This window comes from Ambystoma mexicanum, chromosome 1q (genome assembly GCF_040938575.1).
Source record: "Ambystoma mexicanum isolate Mex_15411 chromosome 1q, UKY_AmexF1_1, whole genome shotgun sequence".
In the NCBI taxonomy this organism is placed as follows: Eukaryota; Metazoa; Chordata; class Amphibia; order Caudata; family Ambystomatidae; genus Ambystoma; species Ambystoma mexicanum.
The window spans coordinates 1,117,748,444-1,117,771,456 of NC_090922.1; the positions used below are offsets into that span (position 1 = coordinate 1,117,748,444).

The 23,013-nt window shown below is 49.1% G+C and overlaps 1 protein-coding gene across 6 annotated transcripts in view; it reads right to left on the reverse strand.

The window, feature by feature from the left end:
- GPSM2 (G protein signaling modulator 2) overlaps positions 1 to 23,013 on the reverse strand; it is an 822,550-nt gene that overhangs the window by 434,709 nt on the left and 364,828 nt on the right. For all 6 annotated transcript variants that reach the window (XM_069641857.1, XM_069641854.1, XM_069641856.1 and 3 more), the window contains one exon: positions 1,974 to 2,089. In XM_069641857.1, coding sequence (XP_069497958.1) covers positions 1,974 to 2,089 — 116 coding nt within the window. The remainder of the gene's footprint in view (positions 1 to 1,973; positions 2,090 to 23,013) is intronic.

Here is a 23,013-nt window from a genome sequence, read left to right on the forward strand (position 1 = left end):
ATTGCAATGTTTTCAGTGACTATGGGACTCATTATAAGTTTGGCAGTAGCCTTGCAGGTAAAACCGGTAGGCTGCCGCCAAACTTCCGAAAAGTTTAGGCGCCCGCGAATGGGCAATTACCGGGTCATTACGGCCTTGCCGGACCCGGTAATTGCCCATGCGTGGGCGCCAGAACAGAATGTTCCCCATTCCCATTTGAGCCCCAAACGGATCAATGAGAATGGGGAGGTCGGATGCACCGCACCATTAAGAATGGTGCGGTGCATCCGACATGCTGTGCTTGCGGGTGCCACTCTGCCCGGCAGGCCAGTCCTGGCGGGCAGAAAGGCACACACGATCACAACTCTTAGTTTACTGGTCCGGGCACTACGGTCCCGGCAAGCTTACCGTTACCGTAGTTCCCAGACCAGCAAACTTGTAATGAGGCCCTTTGTCGTTAACAGGACAGCGTGGATGTGTTTAATTATTTCTTGCATTTTCAGCATATGTTTAGGGGATGCTGATGCGCCTTTAGCTGCCTGTTTATTGGCGCATGAAAGGAGAGCCTTTTTGTGTGTGGTGTCCGAACCGACTTTGGGGGCCGGTTTTGGGGGCCTGTCATGTGGTGAAAGGGTAAGCGATGTCCCAGAGGACAGGGGGATCTAGAGGCTTTTTCAACAGACACTGCAGGGCCTTGACGCTCGACAAATTTGTCGAGTGTCGGCCGTGGGCTATGTACTTGGTGCGTTTGGACGTGTCTGCGCTATGGCCACTGGGTGTCGTCTCTGCCACAGAGCCGCAGGCCTGCTTAGTGGAGTTGGGGGCCTGCACATGGGGTTGCGCCGAAACTTCAGTCGTCTTCAGCATCAATAAGGACACCGATACTCCCCTTGCTTGACTCCCCAGTCACATCGATGGAGGCTTCGGCCTGCATTGCGTGGGCGGTGGTCTTTAAGAGTTTTCAGGCGGAAAAGTTTGCAGGACTTTCATAGCTTTTAAGGATGGTCCCTAGGGACACAGTAATTGTCCCTAGGTGCGAATCCTTCTATGGGAATTTTCTATGGAAGGTAGGGCAACATTTAAAAGGTGTTTTTCCCATCATAAATGGAATGAGCAGTTAGGCGAGAAAAAGGGAAAAGGGTTGACAGAATATGCATTCTCTAAAAGGAGTAGCTTATGAACCCCCACCCCTCTCTCACTACTGTAAGGCCTGAGGCTCAAAGAGACCTGTGAAGGCTGCATCTGTTTGTCGATCCAATCAAGTAGTCGACGATGGAGTTGTCCGTCGAGCAGTTAGAGGACGCTGCAGCAAAAAGGGACGGGAAAGAAAGAAAGAAAGAAAGAAAGAAAGAAAGAAAGAAAGAAAGAAAGAAAGAAAGAAAGAAAGAAAGAAAGAAAGAAAGAAAGAAAGAAAGAAAGAAAGAAAGAAAGAAAGAAAGAAAGAAAGAAAGAAAGAAAGAAAGAAAGAAAGAAAGAAAGAAAGAAAGAAAGAAGTCTACGAATAAACTTCTAACTAGTCAAAGGCATCAGCCTGGAATGGAACTCTGCATCTTGCGACCGACCACGATGGCGGAAAGAAAGAATCGGAGGGACCTTGACGCGTTAAGGACCATGGGTACAATACACGTCACACTAGGGATACCATTACTAACATGCCCTGTCGAAGTCCGTTTTCGACTTTCGAAAACAAATCTTGTAATAAAATGTCGGACTATGCAGAGCATGTGATCTAAGCAGATCCACAAGCATCAGAAATATATATTTTTCTATTTTTATTTTAAGCAAGCAGTTTTACTATGTTAAGTCGGGCACTGAAGAAAATATTTCAAGAGAACATTCCTCATAAGAACATCTTGAATTGGTAAGTTTTAAATCACTCATGAGAACTAAAGAAAAGAAAAAAAAAGAAAAAAAGAAGATGAAGGTCTGATATCATATGGCCATGTGTCAAAAATGATGCAGAACTTCCACATTCGAAAACTAAATTTACTAACTTGTAGTATTCGGCAGCAATTTCAAATTCACCGAGAAATATAAAAGCATTTCCAAGGTTGCTGTATGCCCTTCTTTCCGCTGATCGATCACCAAATTCCTTGGCTATCAAGAGACGCTGAAAGAACACAAGGGATTAGCAACCATTTCCTGGTATATTGTTTAAACTTCTAAAAAAAACTACAAAAATCACCAAAATTGATGCATTAAGACTTACATGAAAAGAAAATACTTAAAATCTTGTGACTTCTGAAACGAGGGAACAGTTAATTACAGAATATGAAGAAACAGCACAACAGTTTGTTTAGCAATGAACAGTAAACATGTTTGCCACACAACATCCTGGCTTAGTCCCAAGGCCATTGTGAATGGAGGGAGCCACAATCAAAGCAGTACAGAAGCAAAAACAAAGCAAGCAGAGCAGTTAATTTGTATGCACAGAGAAGGTTATTTGTGAAATATATTAGTACGGATTGTTCACATAACCATACATGACTTCGGATCATTATAAAACACACAATATAGAAAAATTCACAACCTATTCTGCATTGAAAGCATCAGTTAAATGTGGTAATACAGGAAACTACTAAATCACAAAGGAATAAGATGGATGTGTCCAGACAAATTTTAAAACTACAATTGAGACTATAGCGTTTTATAGACCAATGAGAACAATACCTCTGAACTTTAACACACTCAAACTTTAGTCTGCTCTAGGGTCTAAGACGTGAGGATAGTGCAACGTCACCTTATTCCACCTGCAAATGAATGAGTTGTTCTTGATCTTATAGACAAATATATATTATACACATTTTCCTAACTATTCCCCGGACTAGTTTAGATATGAATGAATGCAAGTCTGAACAGTGAGAGAATAGAAGAACAAGTTACTTCTTACCTTGTAACGTTACTTCGACGGGATGTTCCTCCGACGTATTCCTTATCTTGATAGATCATCTCCAGCTTGCTGGCCTCGGAATTCTTTTTTCAGTAGCGGGCGCTGCGCGTCGAAGTCCCTCGAGCCGATGTCCCTCGACAGCCTCCGTATCGGCGCCGACGTCGTCATGCGTATAAATGGACTCGTGCAGCATCCGTTGCTCAGTTCCGTTTTGGCGTTAACAGTTGTTTTACATGAATTGTTTAGTGACCCAGAAGGAGCGTAAGCTGTAACCACAAGGGAAGTTTTACTGAGGGGATGGATGGGAGGGGCGATAAGGAATACGTCAGAAGAACATCCCATCGAAAGAAGATTACCAGGTAAGAAGTAACTTGTTCTTCGAAGGGATTGTGTCCTCCGACGTATTCCTTATCATTATAGACTCCCATAGCAGTGGTGTGTAACTGGAGGTGGGAGTAAAATTGCCATGTTTCCCTTCAAGAGTGAAGAGAGTGCAACACAGCTTTACCAAAACCTAGTATCCTGGCTAGAGGAGGAATCCAGGTTGTAAAATCTTGTGAAGGTATGTGCAGACGACCATGTGGCAGCCGCACATATGTCTCAAATCGGTACCCCTCTTTGGAGGGCCAAAGAGGCTGCGATGCCCCTGGTTGAATGAGCCCTAAGATTTTGAGGAGGCCCTTTCCCTGCCAGTTTGTAACATTCCAGAATGGCTAAAATAATCCATCTGGAAATGGTTTGTTTTGTTATCGGTAATCCCAATTTGTGCCCTGAGTAACCTACGAACAGTTGGTCTTCTTGCCTAATCCTAGCAAGTCTGCTGATGTAAAAGCTCAAAGCCAGCCTTGGGTCCAGCCTATGCAGCCTTTCTTCCTCTTTCCCTGGATGGGGAGGGGGATAAAATGAAGGCAAGGTAATCTTCTGTGTGATGTGGAATTCAGAAACCACCTTTGGGAGAAAATTAGGCTTCACTTGTAGGACAACTTTATCTTTATGAAAAATTGTATGAGTGGGGTTTACAAGATAGAGCCTGTAATTCGCTCACCCTCCTAGCAGATGTCAATTCCACTAATAAGACAGTTTTAAGGGTGAGAAACCTTAGTGAACAAGAGTGGAGTGGTTCAAAAGGAGTACACATCAGGAAATTTAAGACTAAATTTAAGTCCCATAAGGGAATTTAGAATGGTCTTGGAGGATAGACATTGGTTAATTCCTTCAGAAATTGTATAACTAAGGGTAACTTGAAATACAATGGTTCCTCTGCAGTGCGCTTGAAGATAGATAGCGCTGCGAGATAGCCCTTGATAGTGCCAACCTGAAGGCCTGGATTCGCCAAATAGAGTAGAAAAGATAACACCGTTGGTGTACCACATGAAAAGGGGTCGATATTCTTTTTTCTACACTAGCTGCAAAATGTGTTCCAACGGCAGCAGTATAAAGTCTTTGTTGCTGGCCTTCTTGCCGAAAGCAACACCTCCATGACGTCATCTGGGAGGTCCCAAACCTTGTATCTCAACCTTTCAGATACCAAGCGTGATGGTTGAGGGTTCTGATGTCTGGATGGAGAACCTGACCGCCCTTCTGCGAGAGAAGATTCTCCTTGAGTGGAAGACGAATTGGAGGACAGATGGACATGTCCAGAAGGTCCGGGTACCACATTCTCCTGGCCCAGTCCGGGGCAATTAGGATCATGGCTTTCCGGAACCTTCTCAACCTCCTGATCATTTGAGGAATGACAGGGACTGGACGAAACGCGTACAGAAGTGGAAACTCCCAGTCCACTACGAACGCATCCCCTAGAGCTTTTTCTCTCCGGCTAAGTGAATTGCCGACAGATAGATTCCTTCTTGGATTGCCCAAAACCAGAGCTGCATCGCCTCTCTGCATAGCGGCAGTGATCCTACGCCTCATCTTTTGTTGAGGTAGTGCATGGCCACTGTGTTGTCCGTCATTATCAGGACATTTTTCCCCTGTACAGATGGCAGAAAAGCCTTCAGCGCTAGTCTGATTGCTCTCAGCTCTAACAGGTTGATATGTAGTCTGGACTCCGATGGAGACCAACGACCGCTGATGGTCAAGTCGTTGGTATGGGCTCCCCACCCCGTGAGTGAGGCATCTGTGACTACTGTTATCTCCGGCCATGGTTGCCAAAACAGTTCTCCCTTCAAGATATTTTCCTGGCAGGCATACCACTGAAGGTTTCGAACAACCTTGACCAGAACCTGAAGGAGGTCTGTCATTCTCCCTGAGAATTGCGACCACTGAGTTCTCAGTGCCCACTCAAGAGATCTCATTCTCAGGCGAGCCTCTGGTACAAGGAAGATGCAGGATGCCATGAGGCCTAGCAACCACAAAATGTCGAAGGCTGGGAGACGTTGGGCATTTTGAAACTTGGTGACCATCTGCAGAATATCTTGAGCCCTCACCTCTGGTGGCGAGGATTTTCCCAGGGAAGTGTCCAGGACCGCTCCAATGAACTGGAGTCTCTGTGATGGTATCATCTGTGACTTCTTTAAATTGAGGGAGAAGCCCAGTTTGTGAAGGAAGTGGCAGACATAATCTAGCTGATCTGAACTAGTTCCGGATATACAGCTCTGATCAGCCAATCGTCCAGGTAGGGGTAGACGTGAATCCCTTCCCTCCTTAGACTTGCAGCCACTACCGACATTAGCTTGGTGAAGACCCTCGGGGCAGAGGTCAGCCCAAATGGCAGAACTCAAAATTGATAATGAGAGTCGGCAATTGCGATCCTCAGGTATTTTCTGTGTTTGAGATGGATTGGCACATGGAAATAAGCATCCTGAAGGTCCAGAGATACCAGCCAGTCCTAGAACTGGAGGGCCTGAAGGATCTGAGAAAGATTTATCATCTTGAACTTGTCCTTCCTGAGGAACTTTTTCAATTCTCGTAAATCCAAGATAGGTATCAGTCCTCCGTCCTTCTTCGGTATTAGGAAGTAGGGGGGAGTACCAGCCCTTGTTCCTCTCCGCTACAGGTACCAGTTCTATGGCACCTTTCTCCAGCAGGTCTACAATTTCCTGCAAGAGGAGCGGATCTGGAACTTTCAGAGAGCTGTTCCCCGGTGGATGACTGAGGAATGCGTAGAAAAGGCAGGCAGTAACCTTGGGCAACTGTCTCCAATGCCCAAGCATCTGACGTAATAGCCTGCCATTCCGTCAGATGTTGAGTTAGCCTGCCCCCTACTGGTATCTTGTGAGGAGAGTCCTCAGAGAGATTTAGAGGCGGCTGATGCAGGTGCCGATGGTAAAGAGGTACCTGCTGCTGCGGCTTTTGTATTTTTACCCCGTCCACCTCGGGCGAATCTTTTTTGACCTCTTTGAACCGACTGTCCTCTGCCTTTTCCGAATGCGGAATAAAAGCGAAAGGACTTACCTCTCCAAGAGGTTCCTGAGGGGCGATATGGCGTTTGGCGGATTGCAGCACCCAGGGATTTTGCTGCTGCTTTGGATGTCTAACTTTTCTAGGCTGTCATCCGCCTTCTTACCAAACAAAGAAGAGCCATCAAAGGGCATATTTAAAAGTCTGGCTTGTACATGTGGAGCAAATCCAGACTTTCACAACCACGCAAACCTGTGGGTTGTAGTACTTGCCGCCATGGCCCTACTGATGCTGTCAGCAGAATCAATGCCAGTTTGAAGGGATTCGCACATTGCGTCTTTACCATCCTTAATGATGTTTAGAAACGCTTCCCTTTCTTCTCCCTCTAGGAGGCAGTCAGCCGCTGATGAAGCACACTCCCAAAGTGTATGGCTGAACCTTGCGAGCGTACAAGTAGCGTTAATAGATTTTAACGCCATGCTACATGCAGAAAAAACAATCTTAGCCATAGAGTCGTATCTTTTGTCATCCCTGTCCTATGGAACAGTAGGGTATGCCGATCTACTGCCTGATGCAGTTGCTGCTTGGACAACCAGACTCTCTGGAGTTTAGATGTTTAGACAAAAATTCCGGGTCAGTAGTAGATACCCTATATTTGGCTGATAACTTTTTGTTAACCGCCGGGATAACCTCAGGAGTTTCCCAGTTAGCCAATATTTTTCTTTGTAATGCAGCGTGCAATGGAAGCACAGGACCCTCCTGTGGGCCTTTGACTAAGATGTCTGTAAGGTCATCCTGTTGGAATGCAGGTGAAGGTGTAGACCAACCCATGAATTCTATAATTATTGCCATTAAAATTCTGTAAGGGGTCTCAGCATGTTCCCCTGGGTCTGGTTTGGCAAATTCTATTTCTGGGGAAGTATCTAACCCACTTGCCTCATGTAGGTATTCTCTAAGGTCCTTCAACCTATTTTCCTCAGAGGCAAATTCCTCTGGTTCTGGTGTTGCAGATTCTCTGCACCCCAAAGGGTCTTTCTTGATATGAATCCTCCCCTTCCTCATAGATTGAAGACAAAGGTCTGAAATGATCAGACCTTGGAAATGGCTTAAATCCCATTTCCAGAGCAGAAGGGGCTAAATTTGTCGTAATCGGTTGGGAAAACGTCGACGTTGTCGACGCGGACGATAAAGGCTTCGAAAACACCGAAAAAGGCGTCGAGAAGATTGGAAGTGGCCTCGAAGAACTCGATAGGATCGGGATCCTACTCGAGGTTGTCGATGACCTCGAAGTCATGTTTTGAGGCTCTGGGTATGACCACTGGCTGTGAGATAGTGACGGCCGTGGGTTTGCTCTTTTTCGATGTCGAAGACGGCGTCGATTCGATCGACCTATGCGTCGATGAGCCCTTCGATAATGGCGTCGATGACGCAGATTTATGCGTCGAAGGGACCTTAGACGATGGCGTCGATGGCACAGTGCCTTTGCTCGAGGGTTTGCGACGCTCTCGAGTAGTTTCTTTCGCCAGGTGCAACGACTCGTGGCGTTTAGATTTTTCGGGTCTTTCACCCAGGGCATCACCCTCAGCTGTCTTCAAGGGGGTCGAGGCCGCTTTCTCGAAGACGCTAAGCATCCTTTTACGGAATTCCTCCCACTCAGCCTGAGAGCTATGTTTTGTGGGGCAGGTGACTCTTTCCGGAGAAACAGAAGAAGATGACGAGGAAGGGGATCTTTGACGTCTCTTACTTGAATGCTTGGATCTCGAAGAGTGGTGGGAGCTGCTTCGAGACCTAGACCGAGAATGTTTCCTGTGTCAGCGAGGAGACGAATGTTTCGACTCTGCCGAGGAAACTTTCGAAGGAGTTTTAACTGTCTTACCTCTCTCGAGCTTCCCCTTACGCTCCTTCAAGGCTTTCGCCTTCATGGACATTGCACTCCGAACATTGGTGCTCCGATCCCAGGCGCCACAAACAGATTCTGTGAGGATCTGTCAACGACATTTTCTTTCCACAGTCTCAACATTTTTTGAAGCTGGACCGTGGAGTTGTCGGTTCGGATGAGGAAGACATCGAATAAGAGTTGGTTTATTCTCGATGAATAATGAAGAATATATTCTCTGACTAACGAACTGAGCAACGCGATTCCGAGGCCCACGAAGCGCGGAAAAACGGAACTGAGCAACGGACGCTGCGCAAGTATATTTATACACATGATGACGTTGGCGCCGATACGGAGGCTGTCGAGGGACACCGACACGCAGCGCCCTCTACTGAAAAGAATTTTCCGAGGCCAGCAAGCTGGAGATGATCTATCAAGATAAGGAATACGTCGGAGGACACAATCCCTTCGAAATAGCATATTTAATCTAGCGATTTATGAAAATGTGTAGAGTAAATATTTGCATATCAGATCAATCGCACTGACCACCGTTATTCACATATAACATTTATGTTGCACTTTCAAATATTACTGTATGGATTACTGAACACCACATGTAAAATAAAAAGTGAGTTGTTAACCCCAGATTAATGTGTATTATTCATGTGATTATCTCGGGAGGCTTGCTCAGGGGCAACATGCTCGCCTTGGAAGCAAGACGATGCAGAGCAACACAGGGTTGATCCCCGGGTCTGCGCTTAGAAACCTCTGGATATTAAGTGCGTTATAAATAAATAACCAATAACCAAGAAATTCTAACAATAAAAGTGGTGTGCTTTACTCTGAGCTCAGTTTCACTCGTTACTCATGTACCAGGAGAAACTAATTCAATTTCTTGTGGAACAAGGCGATGTTGTGCTATCCCCACGACTTAGACCATAGAGCACACTAAAGTTTGAGTGTGTCCAGACAAAGCCTTCAGGAAGTTTCAAAAGTTCACAAAGCTGCGTTCCCTGGGAAGTGTACACGGATTTTCCAACCTTCTCAGATTCACATATGCATTTGTATGATATGTTTATACTTGTAATTACTTTTATTTCAGTCTGCTATATATTTATAAACTCATGCTGTCAGTACAAAGTTTTGATTCAAGCTGAAACTATCATTCTCACATGGATTTGAACACTCTCCCAAAACCACAGTAAAGAAGAGGGTAAGAAGTGTAACGCACCTAATCATACCGTGACCCATTCCCTGGATGGAGGCTTCTCTTACATGGCCAGGGAAAGGCATAAGCTACCCGACTGACCTGGGTAGTGGCTATCTACTGGAGAACTACGGAGGGGAGGACAAACCCAAGGGAGACAGCAGAATACTGAATTCAAATAATCCTTCAGCTGTAATGCTTAGTGACAACCATGAATCGTTGCAACATTCCTGTATCGCTTATAGTGATGTCTATAGAGAATTCCTGGGTTTTCATGGCCAAAAACATTATATACCTCCCATCACCCAGTAAAGCATTGAGACAAGGAAGAGGGATGGAGAAATTAGGATGACCAGAAGCGGTAAGTCAATGCTGCGTTCCAGTCTACGGAAAATGCTAACCAATGAGAGTGAGAGAGTGAGAGAGTGAGAGAGTGAGAGAGTGAGAGAGTGAGAGAGTGAGAGAGTGAGAGAGAGAGAGAGAGAGAGAGAGAGAGAGAGAGAGAGAGAGTGAGAGAAAGGCAGCACAGAGGCTGACGACAAAGGCCTGAAGAGAAACCGAGCCAAGGGAAGTTTGCCGCATTATTGGCACAGGCAGCTGAAGTTGCCAAAAGCAGAGGAGGGCTAAGCGGGAACCAATCGGCTAACGGGACGTACTACCAGTGGGCTGAGAGCAAAGACAACGGTGAGACGCAAGGAACACCAAAGCCACCAGTGAAGACCGCTAAACCCAGTGACAACATTGTTGAGAAAGGGTTGGTGACCCAATACTTGAAACGCATCATTTCCTAGATGCAAGAGAGCGAATGGAGAACAGAAAAGCTCTGCCAGGTTAGTGAACCAGGCAAACAGTGAGTCTGGGACTCATACCCATGAGAGGACATAAAAAGCCCTGGTAGTAAAGTAAACCAGGCAGTGTACAAGTCTGTGACCCGCATTTAAGTGCGATACCCTGGCAGGAGAGTAAACCATGGGTGGAAAAATGATTGAGAAACCCCAGGGGTAAAAAACCCTCCTTGAAACTGTGAAACAGTGGCCATCGATACAAAAAGGGAAGAACCATACCTCTTCAAAAGAATAATTGAGACACAGAGAACAAGAGAAGTAATAAGGCTGTGAGTACTGTGAGGAATCGAATGTTATCATCACTTCCTCCAGGGGGGGGGAACGCTCTTCAATATGGCCAGGAAAAGGCAGACGCTACCTGATGCCAACCCTGTGGGTGGCTGCCCGAGGGAGGATCATATGGGCAGAAGAGGACCCTCATGAGAGGGAGAGTGATAGGTCACAAGAAGGAACAAGTTACTTACCTGTAACTGTTGTTCTCCAGCATGGGTCTGGCATGGATTCACAAGCTCATGAGTATTCCCCGTCGTCATGCCGGGAATCCTCGGTATAGAAAAAAAAATCATTATCAGTTTCGTTTCTGATCTGTCTTTCTTAGTAGTAACCAATCACTGTTCTCTGGGTCATACTGCCCCCAGCCAATGACTGCCCTCTCCCTAAGCCCCGCCTCTGGCAGCCATCCTCAGATTTGGTAGCACGTAAAGTGGCAGTATGACCAAGTGAAGAGCCGGAGAGGGGTAGGCGCGAGGGTTCGCATGTGAATCCTTGCCAGAGAACAACAGTTACAGGTAAGTAACTTGTTCCTTCTCCAGCATGGGGTCTGGCATGGATTCACATGCTCATGAATAAGAGAATACATAGCAGTACACACATGCACAACCATGGGAGGTGGCAACAGGCTCAACATTAAGCAATACAATAACTCAACATTAAGCATCTCTTACCTCCTCACCAGGCTCACCTTAGGCAAACAGGTTGCGCAGCACTGCTTGGCCGACCCTGGACTCCTCGCTGGAGTCCCGATCGACGCAGTAGAATCTTGTGAAGGTGTGCGTCGACCTCCACGTCGCAGCCCTGTAGATGTCCAGCAGGGGCACACCAGACAGGAACGCCGTGGTACCAGCGATCGCTCTGGTCGAATGGGCTCTCGGACGGCCGGGCAGCGGTCGGTTTGCCAACTGGTGACAGTGCATGATGCAGCCGGAGAGCCATCTGGAAATGGAAGTCTTCGAGAGAGCCTTCCCTTGATTCACAGTCCCAAAGTTCACAAACACCTGTGACGTCTTCCGAAAACTCTTCGTGCGGTCCACGTAGAACTTCAGCGCTCTAGCTACATCCAGCAAGTGCAAAGTCCTCTCGGCCGGCGACGAAGGTGACGGGAAGAACACTGGCAACACCAAGGGCTCGTTGAGGTGGAAGTCCGACGGCACCTTGGGCATAAAGGAGGGGTGCGTCCTCAGCACCACCCTCGTGTCATGAAAAGTCAAGTATGGAGGCTTGCAAGATGGGGCCCGGATCTCTCCCAATCGTCGTGCGGAGGTGATGGCCACGAGGAAAGCTGTCTTCCATGACAGGAACTTCAAAGGCACCGAATGCATAGACTCGAATGGGGCCCCCATGAGCCTGGTCAGCACCACATTAAGCTCCCACGCCGGGGCAGGAGCCTTCACCGGCAGGGATGATCGGAATAATCCCTTCATGAATTCTTTCACCAGGCGATGCGACCACAAGGACGCCCGTCCCGTAGTCCTGGTATATCGGGAGATGGCAGCCAGATGTATTTTGATGGAGGCGTGAGCCAGTCCAGCTTTGGCCAGCGACAGTAGGTACGGCAGTACTTGAGGGGCCGTAATCCGCAGAGGGTTAATCTTCTGTGCACGGCACCAGACAGAGAACCTCTTCCATTTATGTCCGTAGCACTTGAGAGTTGAGGACGCCCTGGCCTTTGCAAGAACCTCTCTGCAGTCGGACGGGATGTCATACCCTCCAAACTCTAGTGCTGCAGGTGCCAGGCCTGCAAGTTCAGCGACTCCTGGTTGTGGTGACGGATGGCGCCTCCTTCTCTGGAGAGAAGGTCTGCGTCCGTCGGCAGCTTGACTGGTGTGGACGTTGACAAGTCCAGAGGGTCCGGGAACCAGATCTGTCTCGGCCACGCCGGTGCGACGAGGATCATCCTGCACTGAGACCTCTTGAGCTGGTTGATGAGCCAGAGCAGCAACGGCAGCGGAGGGAAAGCATAAAGAAATAGGCCGTCCCAGGGGAACGAGAAAGCATCGCCCATGCTTCTCGGCTGGGGGAACCTGCTGGCGAACCTCCGGCACTTGGAATTCGTCGCCGTCGGAAGAGTCGATCCACTTGATCCTGGCGTAGTTCCCACTCGTGGGACGAGCGCAGCTCCCTACTGAGTGAGTCGGCAATCGTGTTTTTTATTCCTGCCAGATGAAGAGGCACCAGGAACATCCGTTGGGCGACGGCCCAATGTCACAGCTCCTGGGCTTCCTTGGATAGGGCCGGGGACCTGGTTCCGCCCTGCTTCCAGATGTAGAACATCGTGGGGGTGCTGTCGGTGAAGATCCTCACCACCTTGCCCTTGAGGGACGGAAGAAAGGACCTGAGGGCCCAGAACACTGCGCGGAGCTCCAAGATGTTGATGTGGAGTGACTTCTCCTCCGGGAGCCAAAGGCCTCTTGCGTGAAGATCTTCGGAGTGCGCTCCCCAACCTTCCAGGGAGGCGTCCGTCGTCACCGTCACCTGGTGAGCTGGGGTCTGAAAGTCTGTGCCCGCCGACAGATGGGAGCGGGTAACCCACCACCGGATCGTCTCGTTGAGAGGGATCCTGTCCTCGAAGCTGCCCGTCGACTGGACCCAGCGGGCATTGAGGAACTCTTGTAAGGGGCGCACCAGATAAATGCAGGAGGACATCATCCCGAGGAGGGACTTGATAGATCTTACCCTGGCCATGTCCGTGGCCAGCAGACGCTGCACCTTGCCCAGAATGGTCCTGGTCCTTTCCTCCGACGGCGAGGCCAGCCGCGCCACTGTGTCGAGCTTGGCTCCCAGAAACAGGGCGACTTGCGACGGAACGAGGTGGGATTTTGCAAAGTTGATGGAGAATCCCAGGTCCGTGAGCAGCTGGACGGTCTTCGCAGTGTGCTCCACGGCGAGCTCCCTTGTCCTTGCCCGGATGAGCCAGTCGTCCAGGTAGGGGTAGACGTGGATCCCCTGTAGGCGCAGCCACACCGCCACCGGTGCGAGGCACTTGGTGAACACCCTGGGTGCCGACTTCAATCCGAACGGGAGGGCCTTGAACTGGTAGTGCCGGCCTTGGACCACGAACCTGAGGAACTTTCGGTGTCTTTTTAGAATGGGGATGTGGAAGTAAGCATCCTCCAAATCCAACGACGACAGGAAATCACCCTCCTCCAGCTGTCCCAGCAAGTACTGGAGGGCGACCATACGGAACTTCTGTGCCTTGATGTACTTGTTCAGTCGTCGCAGGTCCAGGATGGGGCGCCATCCTCCTGTCTTCTTTTTTTACGAGGAAGTACCTTGAGTAAACTCCGGAGCCCCGAAGCCTCTTTGGGACAAGCTCGATGGCACCCTTCTTGAGCATCGCCCTTACTTCCAACAGTAGTTGAGGGACGTGATTTTCCTTCCTGGCCACGGGTGGAATGTGAGGGCACTTCTTCTGAAACTCGAGGGCGTGCCCTTGGGCCAGGGTGTCCAGCACCCAACGGTCGGTGGAGATGGACTCCCACACGCTGATGAACCTCGCCAGCAGGCCTCCCACTGGGGTGCTTAGGCGGGGGTCCGACCCCACGGTCGGTTCAATCTTGTTTGGAGGCCACCTTGCCTCCTTGACCTCCCTGTCGACGGGCACCACCTGACTTGCCACGTCCCCTGTAGGCTTCCTGGGACGAAGATCTTGCCGCTTGGCGGTACGTGGAGTAGCCACTCCCTGATCCCTTGGAGGCACCTTGTCTGCCTCTGGAGCTCCGAAAGGACGGCCGTCATTGTTGGAGCACTCCCAGTGCCCGGGCAGTCTCTGTGTCTGTCTTGATGGCCTGAAGGGACTCATCAACCGCCTTCCCAAACAGGTTGTTCCCGTCGAAGGGCATGTCCAAAACACCTTGGTTTGTACGTCCTGACGGAAATCTGTGGCCTTGAGCCATCCACGTCGTCTCAAGCAAACACCGTTGCCCAACTGACGGAAACCGGTGTCGGCGATGTCCATTGCCACTGTGATGGCGTGGTCCGAAGCAATCTCACCTTCCTGTAGGATTTCAAGGGCCTCAGCCCTTTTGTCGTCCGGAAGGAAGTCTAACAGAGGGTCGATTTTGAATCAACTCCCTGTCGTAGCGGGCTACGATAGCCAGGGCGTTGGCCGCCTTGATAGTTGTCGCTGCAGATGAGATGATCCGTTGTCCCATCGTGACCAGCTTCCTGCCCTCGCCGTCCGGCGGGGAAGTTGATGTCAAGGCCGATGCCCTCCCAGCTTTCTTCTTTGCCGCCGCCGAGACGACCGAATCCGGGGTAGGTTGCGCCCGAAGGCACAAGGGGGCAGTGTCGGGGACCCGGTACTTCTTCTCGTACCGGTCCCTCTTTGCGGGCGCCGTGGCAGGGTTCTTGAGGAGAGCGAGTCCCTCATCCCAGATGTCATCAAGAAGCGCTACGGCGAGGACCGTCTTCCTTTTAGCCTTGCGCCGTTGGTAAAGGAACCCTTCTTTCTTCTTCTCTTCTGGGCAGAGCTGGAAAACCTCGGATGCCCTGGAAATCATGGCATGAAAGGATCCAATTTCGTCGGGCGGGGACGCCCGAGCAGGGGGCGACAGGGGACACATCCCGTCATCACCTCCGTCGTCATCTGTACCTGTCGTAGCCGTGTCCGTGCCTGTATCATCCCTGTGGGTAGTAGACCGGGGGGAAGGCAGAGCAGGCCGCAGAGGTGGGAGAGGTGGCGTAGGATGCCTCATCCTCTTCTTATGCGGTGGGATTTCCGAAGGTCCTGTCTCCGGTTCCCCCGTCGGGTCTGGTTCAGATACCTCCGTCGGGGGAAGGGGAAACCTTGTCCTTATCTCCAAGCAAAAGGACTGAATCGCTGACAAAATGGCCGCCGAAGTGTCCTGCGGCGCCGGAAACGACGAGCACGAGGGCTCTTGAGGAGCCTTGTCGGCGACACCGTCGCTCTCGTCGTCGCCCTCGTCGGGATCCCTCCCGATGGGCTGGGCCTCTTCCACGACTTCGATGAGCTCTTCTTCAGAGGTCGTGTCCGTAGCCACGATAGCCACCAGCCCCTCCCCCACATTTTCCAACGAGGACTTCGTGGGGGTCTTCTCAATGAGCCTGAAAGACGACTCCCTCTGCGGTGGCAGGGAGACTTTGGGTCCTGAGGGCGCCTCCACTGGTGTAGCCTCCACAGGCTGAGCCAGGGCCACGGCAACATCCTCAATCGACGTCTTAGCAGGGTGAATTAAGGCCATCTTCACCTTCTGGACGCCTGGGGCCTTCACCTTGGGGGGAGGGTCTGATCCTCGCTCGCCCTCTGCCGGAATCTTCGAGATCGACCAGGGCCTCTCCAGAAGCTTTGCCAGGTTCTCGGACTTCAGGTAAAATTATCCCCACCAAAAATATCGCCCTATATATGGTAGTTTGAAGCGGCCATAGCCGATATTTTTGGTGGGGATAATTTTGGGGGTTTTTGGGAGCAGGGTTTGCGGGGGTGTCCCCTGCTCCTTTAAAAATAATGCGGGGGTTTCAGGGGTGTCCTCCACAGATTCCATGCCATACTATAGCCACAAAAATATGGCGATATTTTTGTATGGCGATATTTTTGCAGGGTTATTAACACATGGACCCCTCCCTAGGAGTATGGGCAAGCAGGATCCAACTGGTGGTGACCACCCACCCCCTGGGAATTAAGAAGGTCCTAATGAGATTCCCAACCTACCCGACTTACACTTCCCACCCATATTAATGGGTTATACGTAAATTGTACCTAGGGAGGGGGCTTTTAAGGGGCTAGATCACTGACCTGTGAATTACACCGCAACCAGAACAGGCTGCCAACCAATTAATCTTCGTTCTTCCTGGAGGACCACTAAGGATGCACCGGAAGAACAAATTACTTAACCCTGGTAATGTTCTTTTTGATGGATGTTCCTACCACAGATTCCTCACCTTAGATGTATTTGTATCCTGCTTTGCCGTCTCTGACATTTTTTCAACAGCAGTGGACATTGTGCAGCATTGAAGTGCCTCGACTGTTACCATTCCTGCATCCGGACACAATGTCTATGATAGTATAAATAGCATGCACAGTGCCCGTTGCCTCCATTTTATGGTTTTCCACTCTTTCTGCTCAGCCGTCTTAAGGAATTAAATAACCTGCATGTGTGTTGAAAGAGAGAGGTAAATGAAAATGTGCTCACAGTCAGAGGGGCAGGTTGGGAGGGCGATGAGAAATCTGTTGGAAGAGCATCCATCAAAAGAACATTATCAGGGGTAAGTAATGGGTTCTTCTAATGGATTGTGTTCTCCCACAGATTCATCATCCTGGATAGACTACCATAGTAGTTTTGGAGATGGAAGTGGATTTTTGTTAAGTTTTAACTTTAACATAATACTGGTCAGAATAACCCTTCCAAAGCTAGCGTCCGGACTCAACAGGGTGTCCAAACAGTAATGTTTTGGGAATATATGGAGGGAGGACCAGGTTGCAGTATTGCAAATGTCCTGCACTGGTACACCTCTTTGTAGAGCCGAAGTAGTTGCCACTCCACTTACGGAATGGGCTCTTAAACTTTCAGGAGCATCCTTATCAGCAATGCATACATAATCCATTATGAGTGTGTTTGGTCAAGGCTTGACCTAATGTGTGACCAGAGTAAACAATGAATAGTTTGTCACCTTGTCTGGTGGTGGATATTCTTGAAATGTAAAAGCTAAGAGCCCTTTTTGGGTCAAGCCTTTGTAACCTCTCTTCATCCTTTGAGAAGTGAGGAGGGGTAAAAAGCTGGTAGTGTGATCTTATGTGTCAAAGGAAATTCAGACACAACCTTGGAAAGGAAGGCGGGATGGACCCTCAAAACTACCTTCTCTTTGGAGAATACTGTTAATGGCGGCTTGCAGCATAGAGCTTTTAACTAACCAACCCTGCAAGGAGAAGTGATGGTCAATAAAAAGATGGTTTTCCAGGTTAGTAGCCGGAGAGGACAGGAATGAAGCGGCTCAAAAGGCACATCTATCAAAAAAGTAAGTACTAAATTAAAATCCCATGACACAACCAGAAAAGGGACCAGTAGGAATGTATTTATCAGTGCTTTCAAAAATGGTATCACAACAGGCATCTTAAACTAAGAGACTTGCTCCAGCGTGCATTTGAATATGGATAACGCACGGCAAGTATCCCTTAATGGTTGCCACCTGTAGCCTCTGATGGCCAGGAGCAGTAAGAAGGAAATCACCGCAGGTGTTTTACAAGAGAAAGGATAAATACCTTTAGCTCTACACCAGCTGCAAAACATGTTCCTACGGCAGCGGTATAGAGCTTTTGTTGCTGGTCTTCTAGCCAAAAGCAACACCTCCATAACATCTTCCGGGATTTCACAATCTTTATATCTTAGCCTCTCAGAAACCCGGTTCAGTGTTCTGAATCCTGGGTGAAGAAGACTGTCTTCCTCCGTCTTGTTGCGGTAGATCCACTCTCCGGGGGAGTCGGAATGGAGAGCAGATGGACAGATCTAGAGGGTGTGGGTCCCACATCCTCCTGACCCAATTTGGGAAAATCGGGAGCATGGATCAACTTCCTCAACCTCCTGATGACAAAAGGGATAATGGGGACTGGTGAGAATGCCTATATGAGTGGAAATTCCCAGTCCCCCAAAGGCCCTCTATGAGAAACTTAACTGGAGCAGAACAGGTTGCACTTTCTATTGATAATAGACATAAGAAGATCCAATTGAAGTGCTCCCCACAGTGAGAAGATCTCTAGAAGGACTTCCTGAACTAATTCCCCTGCTCAGAACGACCGCCAGTATATTCACTTTTCCGGCTAGATGATCAGCCGACAGAGATCCTGTTTTGTAAGGCCCAAAACCTGAGCTGCATTGCCTCTTTGCACACTCGTAGTGACCCTGCACCTCATTTTTTTAGGTAATGCACAGCCACTGTGTTGTGGGTCATTATTAAGATGTTCTTTCCCTGGATGGAAGGCAGAAAGGCCATCAGCGCCAGTCTGATCGTCCTCAGCTGTAAAAGGTTTGTGTGTGATTCTGCAGGGGACCAAAGCCCACTCATTGTCAGATCGCTCATGTGAACTCCCCATCACATATAGGAAGCATCCATGAACACCGTTATCACCGGCTACGGTTGACAAAAAGTTTCCCCCATCATCATGTTCTCCTTGCAGGCCCACCAGAGGAGATCCTGTGCAAACTTGCTCGAGACCTGCCAAAAGTCTGTTATCTTGCCTGGGAACTGTGACCGTTGGGATCCGAGGATGCACTGGAGGGATCTCATCCTTAGGCGCCCCCCGGCACCAGGATAATGCAGGATGCCATGAGGGACAGCAACCTCAGAAAGTCATAGATATTGGGGTTTTGAAATCACATTACCATTTGCAAAATATGTTGAGCCCTCAACTCGGGAGGCAAAGCCTTCCCCAAAGAAAAGTCCAAGACCGCTCCAATAAATTGAAGCGTTTCAGAAGGTGACACCTGGGACGACTTGAAATTGAGAAGCCGAGTTTGTGGATGGAGTAGCAGGTACTGTTGAGAAGTTCCAGAGCCTGTTTGGGAGAATGAGCTCTGATCAGCAAATCGTCTAGGTAGGTTAAACTCTAAATCCCTCTCCTCAGATTCGCTGCCACCACTGCCATCAACTTAGGTGACCCCGAAAGGCAGTACTTGAAATTGATGATGGTGAAACTGCCAATGGCAAAAATCAGGTACTTCCTGTGTCTGGGATGTATAGGCACATGAAAGTAAGCTTCATGAACATAGAGTGACACCATCCAGTCCTGGAAATGAAGGACCTGGGGAATCTGTGAAAGAGTGAATGTATCCTTCCTGAGGCACCTGTTCAAGCACCTCGGGTACAAGATGTGTCCTACTCTGGCTTTCTTGGGGACCAGAAAATAGTTGAAGTACCAATCCTGGTTCCGTTTCGCTACAGGTTCAGTTCTCCACAGCACCTTTCTCCAACAGGGAGAGAACCTCCTGTAAGATGAACAATCTGGATCCCAAAGAGAGTGTTCACTTGGGAGACAATCTGGGGTCCTTTGCAGAAATGGGCGACAGTACCATTGGGCTACAGTTTGCAGAGCCCAAGCAACAGAAGTAATGGCGCACCATTCTTCTAGATACGGGATCAATCTGCCTCCCACTGCGGTCTTGTGAACAAAGTGCCCAGAGATGTTGTGGGGCTGGAGCTGAGGGCAACGAGGGGATTGCTGCCAAGGCATTCTTTCCTCCACGACCTCTTGGGGTTCGTGTTAATCTTCTTCGCCCTTGCTTTTGTACTGTCTGACCTCGTCTCCTTTGACCGAAGGAGGACTAATAACGAAAGGACCATCCTCTCCAGCTCTGAGAAAGGTGGGTGTTGTGGCTGGTGGACGGCTGCTGTGAGAAACCTGAAGGAGTCTCACCCGCTAGTCCCCGGGGATCTGTCATCAAGGTGGCCAGGATATGGCCATCGCTATTGGATCCAGTTCCTGGGATGAGGGAACGCTTGGGGTTCCAGAGGTGGTGATTATGCATGCAGGGGAGAATGACCTGGTGAGAGATACGGGGTTGGCTCTGCTAAGGAAAATGAAGAGGGACTTAGGGGGGGTGCGGGAAATGGGGCCTCAAGCAGTGGTGGTATGGACTAAGTTGTTGCCGCGATGAGTGTGGAGGGGAGTGAGAAGGGGGGAGCAATAGAATGGGCCAGGAAGGGGATAAACAGAGAAAGGGTAAAATTTTGTGCCTCGGTGGCAGTGCAGGTCATGGACCATAAGGAAATAACATGTGAGGGTCTCCTTATCTTTAGAGAGGTTGGGGTACACTTGTCCGTGTATGGGAATAATCACTACATGGCGGACTTGGGTGCTTGGCTGGGAGAATGGGTAAAAAGTTTGAGGTAGAAAAGTTGGGGGGAGGGGGGTTGGGGCAGAAAGAACTCCTCGGGGGAGGGTTTTTCTGGTGCCGGGGGCATGGCCCCTTTTGATGTGGGGGGAGGGAAGCACAATGGGGGAATGACACGGGAAAGGAGGGGGTGGCGCTGTTTGCACAAGCAGGTCACCCCGGGGGAACTGGTATTGAGCCTGGAGGGGCATGGCCCCTGGGAGAAAGCGGGACGCCTGGAAAAGGGGCAAGGAGACGGTAGGATCCAAGGGATCATTAGGGAGGAAATTGGTTATTTAATTATTTAATTGTTGGGGGAAAATGGAAATGTTTAAGTTATTTAATTGATTGTTCAAATATGTCTTTAGCTTGTTAGGCCATGGAGCCAGTTAAGCGTTTTGATTGTAAGCTTTGGCCCGTCACATTAAAGCGACCTTTATGATGGACTAGTGCAGGAGGATCACCTTTGTGAGGGATCTTCACAGAGTGGAACTGGGACACTGAAGGGTGAGACGCAGCACCTCCTTCCCCTTGCTTATGACACCTTTTACCCATCCTACCCCATAGGATATCTAGAAACTCAACCCTCCACCCCCGCCCCCTTTCTTGACACAAACACTTTCTCACAGACCGCTTACCATGAAAAGCAACGGACTAACACGAGAGCCGTATACCTGACACAAGGGGCATGCAGTCAGGCAATTGCAGATAATTACACACACCTGACTTCCCTTTCCTTTTCCCTATAGGGATAAAAGCGGAGCATTCAAGCACACTCTGAGCAAGGCCAAACAAATGAGGAAGCAGCTTTCCAGAACAGCAGTTCAAACTGAGGAGAAAGGCGGTGAGACCTGAAAGGACGAGGAGGGAATTGCCCTTGCCCTTTTCTACCCAGACTTGTGGAGCCTCTGAGAAGGGAAACTTAAGACCGGGAATTGCAGATGGGGAATGGTGCGAAGGATGTTAGGGGTACATGGAAACTTCCCGCAACGATAGCCAGGGTGGAGAGAAGCAGTTGCCATTGTGGTACTGTCCTTGACACTGGAGGCAGAAGACGCCAACAGAGTTCGGCACAGCCGGTGAGTCGGTAAGAGCTGATAATAGATCGGACTGTGTTGGGCTCAAGGTTGCGCAGAGCAGCATTATATGAAGAAAGAAGACTGATGTACAAAGGTCTTTTGTAGGCCAAATTCACAGAGTGGTCCGGCGCCACGTGGGAGCTCATTCAAAGGACTCTGGCTGGTGCCTCTCTCCTGAACAAGTAGAATGTGTTGAACTGAGAAATCGAAGTGGTCCTGCAGCAGATTATGTTAAATCCTGTGCATAATCGAAAGTCTTTGGTTGTTGTAGAAACTAGAAGTACAAAGAGGCCTTAGGGGAAGCTGCTGTAAGGTGTCAAAGTGGTCATACAAGGGTCAAGCCATACCTCTTGTACAGTCGAAAGTCTTGTGGAGACAAATGTGAATCCGAATGAGGGATGCCAGCGAATAAGGGTGAGCAGTAATACACACCTGAACATTGTGACGACAAGTATGAACCCAACTGAGGGATGACCACAGTGAGTGGTTTGTCTGAGCTCGACTGAGGAAGGCTAACGTTGAGAGAAGGATTGGAATCTGGCTGAGGGGGATTCAAGGGTGAAGAGTAATCACCCGACGTGAAGATCAGAAGAAGGTACCTTTGTTTTGTTGGTAATGGCATATCAGGCCCTCTGAAGCAAGAGACTTTGTATGAAAAAGACTTGGACACAGAAGGTCCTGATATTGAGAAAAGGAACTGTAAACTCGTGCCAGAGAAGCCCAGGAGTGTGCTGGGCTCAAGAGTCCTGCCTTGTACCGTGCTAAAAATGTGGGAAAGGGAGACCCCAGCCATAACATCCCTATTCATCATTTTGTGAACACTTTTCTTTTCTTGTGAACATTATCCCACACGATTTCTGTAGCATAGTGGTAAGGATTGGCATTGTTTTTTTTTTAGTATAGGCCCTTTTTGTTTGACTAGACTCCACTAGGACAGTATTATTTGATGGTCGTAGTTTGCTCCCATCTTAGATTTAAGGTTAGATTAGGCATTTATCTCACCCATTTCTACAGTTCCATAAACACGCTTGAACTGCGATCACTTTTGTCTGCCTTACTTTGATGCCATGCCTTCCTTACACTGCCCACAGAGATTTTGCTGCAGACTTTGAAGCCTGTTTCTCTAGGCTTTCATCTGCCTTGGGGACAAATAAGGTGGACCGATCAAAGGGGCCTTTATTGAACATCAGAGCCGAACCCAGATCTACACAGCCTTGCAAACTGCCTTATTAATGCACAAGACCCCAAGCATCTGTTCGCCCCATACCCGCTAGCTTGGTAATATTCACAGATACTATTGTAGACAATACTGCAGCACACATAGGCTCATCCTTTGGGGTTCCAGATATTGACACTCTCGAGGTAGCTTTCCAACCCATTCCTACCATTTCAAGTGCTATTGTGGAACGCTCTTCAGAACCAACAATAGGGTCTCCTGACGATCCTGTAGTGCGCCAGTCCCACCCCCAGCCTCAGTTGCAGCCTTTAAGGCAATCCACACTGCCTGATGAAAGCATGAAGGGAGGTGGGGGGTGTCTGTCACGCCAGGCCCTGGAATCCCTTGATTCCCTGTGTACGTGAACGTCAAGCACTAGAAACTCTAGAACACAGTCTACAGTTGGACAACATAGTTACATAGCGTTGTGTGAAGAAAAAAAAGGGTACATACATTCAATGGTACAAAGAGGGGTACAGTGG